At 42.1% G+C, this 14,468-nt stretch overlaps 1 protein-coding gene across 1 annotated transcript in view; it reads left to right on the forward strand.

Moving 5' to 3' along the window:
* The window catches only part of Arsb (arylsulfatase B), a 171,338-nt gene that overhangs the window by 23,735 nt on the left and 133,135 nt on the right, over positions 1 to 14,468 (forward strand). The window contains exon 4 of the mRNA NM_009712.3: positions 12,083 to 12,290. Within this exon, the coding sequence (NP_033842.3) occupies positions 12,083 to 12,290 (208 nt within the window). The remainder of the gene's footprint in view (positions 1 to 12,082; positions 12,291 to 14,468) is intronic.

The raw sequence follows: 14,468 nt of genomic DNA on the forward strand, positions 1-14,468 counted from the left end.
CAGAATGGTTGGTGGGCTAGGAAGGTGGCTTCATATAACATTAAATGGATAAGAAGATGCAACTGGGGTGAAATAGTTCTGTGGGGAGGGGGAGTTATAAGCTGGGGGCTGTGGGGAAAGGCTTGAAACCAAGGACAACAGGAGGCCCTAAGAGCCCGTGCACCACAAAGAGGTATTGTTAGCAATGGTGCCTCTTGCTGGCTGTATTATAGCTCTTAATTGTATGTGAGGCATTTTATGGATATGGCCTAATACCAAGAAAGCCAAAGTAAGGCTTTCAGGGAACTCTTTATTATCCTTTGATAGAAGGATAGAAGACACGCTGTTTGTTTAAGCAAACAGGCTTGGAGAAATGAAGTGACTTGTTCAAAGCCACGGGACTGTGTGAAGTCAGAGTCAGGATGTAACCTCTCACTTTGGACTCCAAGAGCATCTGCCTTTATTCGCCATCCCTAGTCACAGCTCGTGCAGAGATGTTGAATCCCAGTTCATATTCAGCTCCACAGTCCCGGTCTTGACAGCATATTAGGACCTCCTGGGACATTTGGAAGAAATAGTGATATCAGATATTGTAAGGCATTAATATTTCATCCCCTTATCAGTGATTCTCCGTGGTGTCCATGGTGCCGCTATGGAGATCCTGTGCACTCAGGATGGTTCCGTGAGTGTTAGCTTGATGCTCTCACAAGTACAAAGACAAGCAGATGCCAGCTTGCTGGTATTACGGGCTCACAATCTGATCTAATCATGCAACTCTATGCAGCAGAGATAAGCTGTGCACAATACAAAGTTATTCTTACTGCCTGGAGATGCTCAGCACACACAAGTCTTAATGAGCGTTCTGCTTGTCTACGTGTTCAGACACAGTGACCTGCCAGTGACTCCTTGTCTGTTTAGAACCTTCCAGGCTCCATCTTTGCTATTTTACTCAGTTTGAGGAATCTTCCCTAGTGACTGTTCTCATCTCCCCTGGTGACTGGTCTCGGCTTTGCCACACTTTGGATTTTTAAGGGTGTAATGCTGACATCTCTAGGCAACTATGTCTGCCATGAACCATGAAGAAGGGGAGCAATCTCTCAGATATTTAGGGATGTGTACAAAACAGTATTGTCTCCTGGTGCCCTCATACCACCAAGCAGCTACCAGGAAGCGTCTGTGGAGAAGTGGTTCCTTGTGGGTGGGCAGTTAAACTGGGCTGGTGGAGAAGGCACCAGAACCGAGGACAGTCACAGGCCTTAAGAGCTCACATCCCATGAGAGGGGTGCTGTTAACATGGCACTGCTCATAGATAGCGTTACCAAAATCACCAGATGGGAGATGGACATTTCCTGCCAGCGCGTGGGATGCTCTGAAGAGGTAATCAGCATGCTCAGAGCCCCCAAGCACAGACTAAAGTAAAAGAAAGAATAGTCATGTAGCAACCCAGCCGTTTCCACAAGGCAGCTCCTGCACACAGATGCTCCCGGCTTCAGCTCTCCAGACAGTGATGCGACTCACTGGCTTCAGGAGCTGCATCTTTGTAACATCTTTCCCCAGGATTTAACCTAATTCTGTGCTAGGCTCTCAGGTGCCTAGAGCATCATGTGTAGATTGTAACATGACATTTGTTCTAAGATGGAAGTCATTCAAAGAATTCACAGGAAGTGTTCACCAACCAACTAACGTGTACTTGCTTTTAAGGGGCAGCTGAGGGAGAAAATCGACAGAGCTGCCGTGTAACAGTTGAGCTGTTGATTCTGGGGACGCTGCTAATGGCTTTACATGTGTCAGGAAGGGACATCCTTTCTCCTTTATGTGAGGGTGACTCACATAGTAGTAGCACTATAAAAAGAAAGTCATATATTCATAGCATGACTTTCTGTTAAAATTAGAACAGCAGCACTTTGAAGAACTTAAAAAAACAAAGAACCCTCTACATCTAATCTACTAGAAGCTTCCTAAGGAAAACAAAACAATAAATCCTAGTGGAAGACTTTCTTTGTGTGAGTACAAGCTGGGAAGAAATGTCTTAATTTGGTTGTCAAAGATAGAATAGTAGTTTAAAAATGTATTCCTGTTTTTCCAATTTATACTTTGATTTAGGGAGCCCTCTAAAGACATAAAAATGAGTGATATGTGGTTTCTTCCCATAGTGCGGATGTTTAGAGTTCAGATCTTAGGAGCCATGGAGCAGAACAGAAAAGGGAAAAGATCCATTAGCATCCTCAATGTACGTATGCAGAGTTAAGTCTGGGTTTTATGTGATACTATAGTGTCTAGACACGCTTTCCAAACCAGGATTCCATTTTATAGTCTTAGGATACTTGAAAGGGTCACAGTTAGGGTTGGGGTACAGTTGGCAGCTATGACTGAGCTGATCGGAATAAGAGTTTGAAATCAAGAAAATACCAAGGACATACCAGGTTCTAAGAAACAGAAATCAAAGCTGGGTAGTGGTGGTGCACGCCTTTAATCCCAGCACTTGGGAGGCAGAGGCAGGCGGATTTCTGAGTTCGAGGCCAGCCTGGTCTACAGAGTGAGTTCCAGGACAGCCAGGGCTACACAGAGAAAAACCCTGTCTCAAAAACAAAACAAAACAAAACAAAACAAAACAAAACAAAACAAAACAAAACAAACAAAACAAAACAACCAGAAATCAGTGGAGGTTAATGTGGGGCAGGACTTCAGTGTGAATCAGGAGTCAGTGAGGTGAGAAGGGGTCTCTCTCCAAGGCCAAGGACCTCATGTCCATAGATACACATACAATCCCCAGATGAAGGCTGTTTGCTTTGGCCAGTGGGGAGAAACTGGCTACAGCTTTTCTCTGGGAGGACCCCACCAACTAGTGACTGCAGGTATGGTCCTGATGGTGGTTGGAGAACCTTCTAGCCTTAGATAATCATTCTTTTCATGAGGCTACCATGCAGCACAGACTACCAGTCTCCCCTCCCTCCATCATTTAAAATTAGTACAGTGGGGCTGGAGACATGGCTGACTGATTAAGGACACTGGCTGCTCTTGCAGAAGACCTGGTTCAGTTCCCAGCGCCCACATGGTAGCTCACAACTGTTTGTAACTCCAGTTCCAGGGGAGCTGATGCCCTCTTCTGACCTCTCTGGGTACTGCATGCACATGGTGCACAGACATATATGCAGGCAAAACACTCATATATATGCTATCGTAATGCTTCTACTTGGTGAGGTTGGAGAATGGGTTGTCCATGGATGAAATTCACCTTCTGAGTGCTAAAGACTTGATTTATAGTAGTGATATAAATATACAAAATGGCTGAATGTGGTATCACACACCTTTAACCCAAGCACTGGGAAGGCAGAGGTAGGTGGATCTCTGTGAGTTCTAGGCCAGCCAGGCCACATAGAGAGACCCTGTCTCAAACAATAAAACAAAGTGGGTGTCGGAGAGCATATTAAATGTGTTTGATTGGTCCTAACCTCATGAAATGGATTGGACACAGCTCTTGGTGACCCAGAGCTACGCAATATATGGAATTGTTCACCCCACAGCAAAGTGCTCTGGACTGCTCAAATGAACTGGAAGAAAAGACAACTTTGCCGGGCTGTGGTGGCGCATGTCTTTAATCCCAGCACTCAGGAGGCAGAGGCAGGCAGATTTCTGAGTTCGAGGCCAGCCTGGTCTACAGAGTGAGTTCCAGGACAGCCAGGACTACACAGAGAAACCCTGTCTCGAAAAAACAAAACAAAACAAAAAAGACAACTTTTTGTTGTTGTCTTTCAAAGAACACTTGCATCTCTTCTTGTGAATTATGACGTTATGATCAGGTCAGCAAACAGTGTGAGGCTCTCACATATGACAGTCACCTGACTGGCCAGCTTCAACTTGATCCAGAGGGACCCCAGAGTGTCAAATGGCCAGTCTGGGTAGCGTGGAAAGTGTGTGTGTGTGTGTGTGTGTGTGTGTGTGTGTGTGTGTGTGTGTGTGTGTGTGTGGAGGAGCAGAGGCAGGGTCAGAAGTGTTGATATAGACTTTAAGAGGAGGAACTTGAAATACTTTTCATGGAAAAAGTGTACATTTAATTTTAACATTTAATTCAAAATGTCTGAACTCCAGATAAACGTAAGAGTATCTCTTAGAGCTCCCTGTCTGGACAGTCCCCACTCTTATCATATCTTTTCATTCCCCGTAACTGGTTGGCACACACTCCAGCAAAGGGTTGTGTAATTTAGAACAATTTGCAACAATAAAAAGTGAAGTGAGTTTCTTCCTTCTGTCTTTTTTCCTTCATTTATGATTTAAATACCTCACATAAATGTGCTTATTCTTGGATCAAAGCTATTGATTATTGTCTCTTTGAGGGTATTAAACATATGAGAAATTCTATACGGCATGGTGCAGGGCTATCTGCAGAGAGGCCCCTAAGGAGAAGGGCTGACCTGGAATACCACAAGTGCTGACTGTTCTAAGCTGGCATAGAGAAAAACCAGAACCTGTGGCTCACACTTCTTATTTCTAGGAATTAAATTGGCATCACATTTATTTGGTTCAATATCAAAATCTAACAAAACACTGTTTCCCCAGAAAACATGTTAAAGAAAACCCTGTACACTCTCTTTATTTTTAGCTCACTTATCTGTTGGTGCATGGCAACATTGTAACACGGAGGGTACCAGGAGGGAAGCCTGCATCAAACAGTGGCACCTGGGCATACCTAACCTTTTAAAGCCTTGGTTAACTCATTTGAAAAATGGATATAACAGGATGGTTTTGAGTGTTAAATGAGATAGAGTAGTCAGATTATTATCAGAGGGTTTTCTTTTTTTTTTTTCCATTTTTTATTAGGTATTTAGCTCATTTACATTTCCAATGCTATACCAAAAGTCCCCCATATCCACCCACCCCCACTCCCCTGCCCACCCACTCCCCCTTTTTGGCCCTGGTGTTCCCCTGTACTGGGGCATATAAAGTTTGCAAGTCCAATGGGCCTCTCTTTGCAGTGATGGCCGACTAGGCCATCTTTTGATATATATGCAGCTAGAGTCAAGAGCTCCGGGGTACTGGTTAGTTCATAATGTTGTTCCACCTATAGGGTTGCAGATCCCTTTAGCTCCTTGGCTACTTTCTCTAGCTCCTCCATTGGGAGCCCTATGATCCATCCATTAGCTGACTGTGAGCATCCACTTCTGTGTTTGCTAGGCCCCGGCATAGTCTCACAAGAGACAGCTACATCTGGGTCCTTTCAATAAAATCTTGCTAGTGTATGCAATGGTGTCAGCGTTTGGATGCTGATTATGGGGTGGATCCCTGGATATGGCAGTCTCTACATGGTCCATCCTTTCATCTCAGCTCCAAACTTTGTCTCTGTAACTCCTTCCATGGGTGTTTTGTTCCCAAATCTAAGGAGGGGCATAGTGTCCACACTTCAGTCTTCATTCTTCTTGAGTTTCATGTGTTTAGCAAATTATATCTTATATCTTGGGAATCCTAGGTTTGGGGCTAATATCCACTTATCAGTGAGTACATATTGTGTGAGTTTCTTTGTGAATGTGTTACCTCACTCAGGATGATGCCCTCCAGGTCCATCCATTTGGCTAGGAATTTCATAAATTCATTCTTTTTAATAGCTGAGTAGTACTCCATTGAGTAGATGTACCACATTTTCTGTATCCATTCCTCTGTTGAGGAGCATCTAGGTTCTTTCCAGCTTCTGGCTATTATAAATAAGGCTGCTATGAACATAGTGGAGCATGGGTCCTTCTTACCAGTTGGGGCATCTTCTGGATATATGCCCAGGAGAGGTATTGCTGGATCCTCCGGTAGTACTATGTCCAGTTTTCTGAGGAACCGCCAGACTGATTTCCAGAGTGGTTGTACAAGCCTGCACTCCCACCAACAATGGAGGAGTGTTCCTCTTTCTCCACATCCACGCCAGCATCTGCTGTCACCTGAATTTTTGATCTTAGCCATTCTGACTGGTGTGAGGTGGAATCTCAGGGTTGTTTTAATTTGCATTTCCCTGATGATTAAGGATGTTGAACATTTTTTCAGGTGCTTCTCTGCCATTCGGTATTCCTCAGGTGAGAATTCTTTGTTCAGTTCTGAGCCCCATTTTTTAATGGGGTTATTTGATTTTCTGAAGTCCACCTTCTTGAGTTCTTTATATATGTTGGATATTAGTCCCCTATCTGATTTAGGATAGGTAAAGATCCTTTCCCAATCTGTTGGTGGTCTTTTTGTCTTATTGACGGTGTCTTTTGCCTTGCAGAAACTTTGGAGTTTCATTAGGTCCCATTTGTCAATTCTCGATCTTACAGCACAAGCCATTGCTGTTCTGTTCAGGAATTTTTCCCCTGTGCCCATATCTTCAAGGCTTTTCCCCACTTTCTCCTCTATAAGTTTCAGTGTCTCTGGTTTTATGTGAAGTTCCTTGATCCACTTAGATTTGACCTTAGTACAAGGAGATAAGTATGGATCAATTCGCATTCTTCTACACGATAACAACCAGTTGTGCCAGCACCAATTGTTGAAAATGCTGTCTTTCTTCCACTGGATAGTTTTAGCTCCCTTGTCGAAGATCAAGTGACCATAGGTGTGTGGGTTCATTTCTGGGTCTTCAATTCTATTCCATTGGTCTACTTGTCTGTCTCTATACCAGTACCATGCAGTTTTTATCACAATTGCTCTGTAGTAAAGCTTTAGGTCTGGCATGGTGATTCCGCCAGAAGTTCTTTTATCCTTGAGAAGACTTTTTGCTATCCTAGGTTTTTTGTTATTCCAGACAAATTTGCAAATTGCTCCTTCCAATTCGTTGAAGAATTGAGTTGGAATTTTGATGGGGATTGCATTGAATCTGTAGATTGCTTTTGGCAAGATAGCCATTTTTACAATGTTGATCCTGCCAATCCATGAGCATGGGAGATCTTTCCATCTTCTGAAATCTTCTTTAATTTCTTTCTTCAGAGATTTGAAGTTTTTATCATACAGATCTTTCACTTCCTTAGTTAGAGTCACGCCAAGATATTTTATATTATTTGTGACTATTGAGAAGGGTGTTGTTTCCCTAATTTCTTTCTCAGCCTGTTTATTCTTTGTATAGAGAAAGGCCATTGATTTGTTTGAGTTTATTTTATATCCAGCTACTTCACCGAAGCTGTTTATCAGGTTTAGGAGTTCTCTGGTAGAATTTTTAGGGTCACTTATATATACTATCATATCATCTGCAAAAAGTGATATTTTGACTTCCTCTTTTCCAATTTGTATCCCCTTGATCTCCTTTTGTTGTCGAATTGCTCTGGCTAATACTTCAAGTACTATGTTGAAAAGGTAGGGAGAAAGTGGGCAGCCTTGTCTAGTCCCTGATTTTAGTGGGATTGCTTCCAGCTTCTCTCCATTTACTTTGATGTTGGCTACTGGTTTGCTGTAGATTGCTTTTATCATGTTTAGGTATGGGCCTTGAATTCCTGATCTTTCCAAAACTTTTATCATGAATGGGTGTTGGATCTTGTCAAATGCTTTTTCTGCATCTAACGAGATGATCATGTGGTTTTTGTCTTTGAGTTTGTTTATATAATGGATTACATTGATGGATTTTCGTATATTAAACCATCCCCGCATCCCTGGAATAAAACCTACTTGGTCAGGATGGATGATTGCTTTAATGTGTTCTTGGATTCGGTTAGCGAGAATTTTATTGAGGATTTTTGCATCGATATTCATAAGAGAAATTGGTCTGAAGTTCTCTATCTTTGTTGGGTCTTTCTGTGGTTTAGGAATCAGAGTAATAGTGGCTTCATAAAATGAGTTGGGTAGAGTACCTTCTACTTCTATTTTGTGAAATAGTTTGTGCAGAACTGGAATTAGATCTTCTTTGAAGGTCTGATAGAACTCTGCACTAAACCCATCTGGTCCTGGGCTTTTTTTGGTTGGGAGACTATTAATAACTGCTTCTATTTCTTTAGGTGATATGGGACTGTTTAGATGATCAACTTGATCCTGATTCAACTTTGGTACCTGGTATCTGTCTAGAAATTTGTCCATTTCGTCCAGGTTTTCCAGTTTTGTTGAGTATAGCCTTTTGTAGAAGGATCTGATGGTGTTTTGGATTTCTTCAGGATCTGTTGTTATGTCTCCCTTTTCATTTATGATTTTGTTAATTAGGATTTTGTCCCTGTGCCCTTTAGTGAGTCTAGCTAAGGGTTTATCTATCTTGTTGATTTTCTCAAAGAACCAACTCCTCGTTTGGTTAATTCTTTGAATAGTTCTTCTTGTTTCCACTTGGTTGATTTCACCCCTGAGTTTGATTATTTCCTGCCGTCTACTCCTCTTGGGTGAATTTGCTTCCTTTTTTTCTAGGGCTTTTAGATGTGTTGTCAAGCTGCTAGTATGTGCTGTCTCCCGTTTCTTCTTGGAGGCACTCAGAGCTATGAGTTTCCCTCTTAGAAATGCTTTCATTGTGTCCCATAGGTTTGGGTACGTTGTGGCTTCATTTTCATTAAACTCTAAAAAGTCTTTAATTTCTTTCTTTATTCCTTCCTTGACCAAGGTATCATTGAGAAGAGTGTTATTCAGTTTCCACGTGAATGTTGGCTTTCCATTATTTATGTTGTAATTGAAGATCAGTCTTAGGCCATGGTGGTCTGACAGGATACATGGGACAATTTCTATATTTTTGTATCTATTGAGGCCTGTTTTGTGACCAATTATATGGTCAATTTTGGAGAAGGTCCCGTGAGGTGCTGAGAAGAAGGTATATCCTTTTGTTTTAGGATAAAATGTTCTGTAGATATCTGTCAGGTCCATTTGTTTCATAACTTCTGTTAGTTTCACTGTGTCCCTGTTTAGTTTCTGTTTCCACGATCTGTCCTTTGAAGAAAGTGGTGTGTTGAAGTCTCCCACTATTATTGTGTGAGGTGCAATGTATGCTTTGAGCTTTACTAAAGTGTCTCTAACGAATGTGGCTGCCCTTGCATTTGGTGCATAGATATTCAGAATTGAGAGTTCCTCTTGGAGGATTTTACCTTTGATGAGTATGAAGTGTTCCTCCTTGTCTTTTTTGATAACTTTGGGTTGGAAGTCGATTTTATCCGATATTAAAATGGCTACTCCAGCTTGTTTCTTCAGTCCATTTGCTTGGAAAATTGTTTTCCAGCCTTTCACTCTGAGGTAGTGTCTGTCTTTTTCCCTGAGATGGGTTTCCTGTAAGCAGCAGAATGTTGTGTCCTGTTTGTGTAGCCAGTCTGTAAGTCTATGTCTTTTTATTGGGGAATTGAGTCCATTGATATTAAGAGATATTAAGGAAAAGTAATTGTTGCTTCCTTTTATTTTTGTTGTTAGAGTTGGCATTCTGTTCTTGTGGCTGTCTTCTTTTTGGTTTGTTGAATGATTACTTTCTTGGTTGTTCTAGGGCGTGATTTCCGTCCTTGTATTGCTTCTTTTCTGTTATTATCCTTTGAAGGGCTGGATTCGTGGAAAGATATTGTGTGAATTTGGTTTTGTCGTGGAATACTTTGGTTTCTCCATCTATGGTAATTGAGAGTTTGGCCGGGTATAGTAGCCTGGGCTGGCATTTGTGTTCTCTTAGTGTCTGTATAACATCTGTCCAGGCTCTTCTGGCTTTCATAGTCTCTGGTGAAAAGTTTGGTGTAATTCTGATAGGCCTTCCTTTATATGTTACTTGACCTTTCTCCCTTACTGCTTTTAATATTCTATCTTTATTTAGTGCATTTGTTGTTCTGATTATTATGTGTCGGGAGGAATTTCTTTTCTGGTCCAGTCTATTTGGAGTTCTGTAGGCTTCTTGTATGATCATGGGCATCTCTTTTTTTATGTTTGGGAAGTTTTCTTCTATTATTTTGTTGAAGATATTAGCTGGCCCTTTAAGTTGAAAAATCTTCATTCTCATCAATTCCTATTATCCGTAGGTTTGGTCTTCTCATTGTGTCCTGCATTACCTGGATGTTTTGAGTTAGGATCCTTTTGCATTTTGTATTTTCTTTGACTGTTGTGTCGATGTTCTCTATGGAATCTTCTGCACCTGAGATTCTCTCTTCCATTTCTTGTATTCTGTTGCTGATGCTCGCATCTATGGTTCCAGATCTCTTTCCTAGGGTTTCTATCTCCAGCGTTGCCTCGCTTTGGGTTTTCTTTATTGTGTCTACTTCCCCTTTTATTTCTAATATGGTTTTGTTCATTTCCATCACCTGTTTGGATGTGTTTTCCTGTTTTTCTTTAATGATTTCTACCTGTTTGGCTGTGTTTTCCTGCTTTTCTGTAAGGGCCTGTAACTCTTTAGCAGTGCTCTCCTGTAATTCTTTAAGTGACTTATGAAAGTCCTTCTTGATGTCCTCTATCATCATCATGAGAAATGTTTTTAAATCTGGGTCTAGATTTTCGGTTGTGTTGGGGTGCCCAGGACTAGGTGGGGTGGGAGTGCTGCGTTCTGATGATGGTGAGTGGTCTTGATTTCTGTTAGTAGGATTCTTATGTTTGCCTTTCGCCATCTGGTAATCTCTGAAGCTAGCTGTTTTAGTTGTCACTGTTAAGAGCTTGTTCTTCAGGTGTCTCTGTTAGCCTCTATAAGCAGACCTGGAGGGTAGCACTCTCCTTAGTTTCAGTGGGCAGAGTATTTTCTGCAGGCAAGCTTTCTTCTTGCAGGGCAGGTACCCAGATATCTGGTGTTCAAACCAGACTCCTGGCAGAAGTTGTGTTCCACTCACTAGAGGTCTTAGGATCTCGTGTGGAATCCTGTGTGGGCCCTTGCGGGTGTTGGGCAAGACTCTGCTGGCAAGGTAGCCCGGGGCTCGAGTGGGGTGGAAGGGGTTTGTGCCCCAGATCAAGCCCGGGTAGCCTGCTTCCCTATGTACCGCAGTCTCAGGTTCCGTGCGATTGGATTGGGGCAGGCGCTGTGTTCCACTCACCAGAGGTCTTAGGATCCCGTGGGGAGTCCCGTGTGGGCCCTTGCGGGTGTTGGGCAAGACTCTGCTGGCAAGGTTGCTCGGGGCTCGAGTCGAGCGGAAGGGACTTGTGCCCCAGATCAGGCCCGGGTAGCCTGCTTCCCTATCGAGGGTTTTCAATATAAACGTTTCAATATGTGGTGGGTCAAAGCCTTCTGCCCCATTCTAGGACTTTGACCTTCATGTTTTGTTTTGGGTCTTGTCATCTTTTGAACATATTTACTGAGACATAATTTGCATATCATAAAATCCACTCACTTAAAGTATTCAATTAACTGGAAATTTAAGAGGCATCTGATCATCACCATGATCTAGTTTTAAAACTTCTCACCACTCTTGAAAGAAATTTCTACCTAGTAGTAGTCCCTTGTCATCCTTTTCCCCAGAATTCCCCAAAGGCACAGATATCCACTCACCTCCTTCCTGTCTCCATGGACTTGCCTCTTTGGACTTCAGAATGTTTTAATCAATGCAACAATGCAAAATGTGGTCTCTGGCTCCTTTCTCTTCACGATTCTAAAGGCCAGCTGTGTTGTCACTGATTATTTAGTTGGTATATACTGTGATTAAAAAATATTCTGAATTTTATTTTTGCATCCATCAACTATGAGCATTGAGGCTAATTCTTGGCCATTATGAACAATGTTGCAGTGAGCATCCCATGAGCGCCCTGTGCATTTCAGACCGGCATGTGCTTTCCTGGTGTTCTAGGTGTGGGAGGGCCTTGCTGTATGGTAGCTGTGTGTGATACTAAGGAACTTCATGCTGATTTTTCAGTGCCTGTCTATATTACTTTGCATTCCTACTAACTAATTTCTCCATAGCTTCGTCAACATTTTTGCTTTCTATTTTAAGGACTCTAAGCATCCTAATGAGTGCGATGCGGTGATATCTTACTGTAGTTTTTGTTTGCAGTCCCCTGTGTGTGAATATTTGTTACAAATCATCTTTGGAGAAATGCCTATTTAAATTCTCTGTACCTTTTATTGTTGAATTATTTATATACTCTGGCTACGAGCTCCTTATCATACATAGGATTCAGAGATAGTTAGGTCCACTCTGTAGATTGTCTTCACAGCTATTGATATGAACTGAGAATCTCGGCTGTCTCATGTGCTGTGTTTAAAGCTTCCGTTCCTTTTAACCGACATTTGGTTTTCAAATTCTCTTTGCAGCCACTGTTCCTCTACCTTGCTTTCCAGTCTGTCCACGATCCCCTGCAGGTCCCTGAGGAGTACATGGAGCCATATGGCTTCATCCAAGATAAGCACAGACGTATTTATGCAGGGATGGTGTCCCTCATGGATGAAGCAGTGGGGAACGTCACCAAAGCCTTGAAAAGCCACGGGCTCTGGAACAACACGGTCTTCATCTTCTCCACAGGTCAGTTCACCAGTTCGGGAAATCCGTCTCTGGTAAACCCTAGGATGTGTCATTCAGTAGGTAGAATGAAGACAGACTGGAGAAGTTTAGCATTTGCCCCGGAAATAAATGCCAAGTGCTGTAGTGGAGCCTCGGTCACAGTGTGAACAAGGAAGGAGAGCTGCAAACCTTTCCTCCTTTTGTTTGTATTTTATAACACACCGGGAGTGTACCTGGAGACCTGGACTCACTAACTGAGTGAGTTAGCAGGCACCACATATCCACAGGGCACCAGGATGGCAGCTCCTCAGGTGCTGGTCACCACAGCCCTCTGCTGTGGCTGCATGACTGCTGCTAACTAAAGTCTGTGTCCTGGCAGAGACAGGTTGGGGCACTGTAAAGCCAGATTAGGAAAGGAGCAAACTAAGCTTAGTCTAGAGTCTCCAGGTGTAAGCTTTTTTTTTTTTTTTTTGGCATTAAAATTGTTTTCTGATGACACACATTCAATAGAAAAAGTAAGAGAGAGGAAAAAAAAACAGTGAAAGAAAAATAAAACCCTCTGTGGCCAGAGATGGTTGGAGATCACCTTCACGTAGTCAGGCTACCAGAGATGAGTCTTCTAACATTCTTAGTTTCTTGTTCTGTTTTCCTTACATTTCTTTTATTGCTTGGAAAATTTACTTACCAGTCTTTCCTAAACTTTGTGTTGAATTCATCTCAATCACTGTTTTTATAAGTCACTGAGAGCTCTTAGTTCCTGATAACTCCTTTTTTTTTTTTTGCTTTATAGATGTAAAAAGTTTGATGTGAGTTCGAGGTCAGCCTGGGCTATACAGAGAAACCCTGTCTCGGACCCCCACACCCCCAAAAAAGTTTGATGTGTGTGAATGTACTTGATATATGTAGGATACATATATCTGTATATATCCTTAAAGTTTGCTGTGTTGACAATATTATCTAAGTTTTTCCCTAGTATCTTTGTATTTTTGCTTACGTCAGTATTTCAAAACCTCAGCTAACACCAACCTGGCAGTCTCATGCGAGAAATCAGAGCTATTGTTCAGCAAGTTTTACTGAAATGTCACAGTGTAGGGGTGAGGCCACATGGAGAGGAGTCATCTTGCTGGTCTCATGGTTGGTTTTGGTGTCCTGTTGTTTTGCTTTGCTTTTAATTAAGTATAGCTATCAAATCTAGTGGGTTTAAGCACTTACTGTATACAAGACAATTTTAGGAGCCTCGAATGGTTACGTTTAACAGCCCTCACTACTAGTAATCCATCCCTGAGGACTGTCTCCCCCCCCCCCCCCCCCATCTTGCAGACCTGAGAACTAGATACAAAGAAACATTTAGCCCTGGGTCACATAGCCACATTTGGGCATTGTCTGGATTTGTGTTTCAGACTCTTCTGTGGCATTTTCTAGCCTCAAGGATGGCAGTCTGTTTGGTTATTTGAGACAGGATCTGGTTGCCCTATAGTCAAGCCAATCTGAATTCTCAGTCCTCCTGCCACAGCCTCTGCAGTGCTGGCATTATATGAGTTCAACCCCACCCCTGGTGAGAGCTGTTTCTATGGTGGGCTGCAGTGATGGGCTACTAAGGACCCAGGCAGGGTGGGTTACTGAGCAGCTTGTATAGTTGCTTTAGTGCCATCTAAATACTCTCATTTTCTAAGTGCTCCCTGTATTGATAAGGCTTGAATGTGATGATTTTTTTCACACAAAAAAAAAAAAAAAAAAAAAAACGCCCAAACAAACAAAAAAAGAAGACATCTTAGATTAATTCTTTACAGAGTCTTATAATCTTGGCGTCAGCCTCAGTTTATTTCATTTAAAAAGAAAAAAAAAAACAACCTTCTATAGTGTTTTTGATCAGGGTTGGTGTTGAAGGCCTTGTAGAGTCTCTGCAGACAATGAACAAAAAGGAGGTCAGGACGCTTAATACAGATTTAGAAATTATTCTTGAAAATGCCAGCATAATCGCAAAAACTTGAAGACTTTAAATGAAAAAATCCAAGCCTCTGTTGAAGGCATCATGATTGCACAGTGTCTGGACAGTGTCTTTCTGAGGATGGTTTAGTATGTTACTCAGGAACTAAAAAGGGCTCAGAAGTGAAGATGTTCACTCTGGAAACTGTTTTGTTTTTGTTTTTGTTTTATAAGAAGGGCAATGGCAGCCGGGCGGTGGTGACACACGCTTTT

The sequence above is a fragment of the Mus musculus genome, chromosome 13 (assembly GCF_000001635.26).
Source record: "Mus musculus strain C57BL/6J chromosome 13, GRCm38.p6 C57BL/6J".
Lineage (NCBI taxonomy): Eukaryota > Metazoa > Chordata > Mammalia > Rodentia > Muridae > Mus > Mus musculus.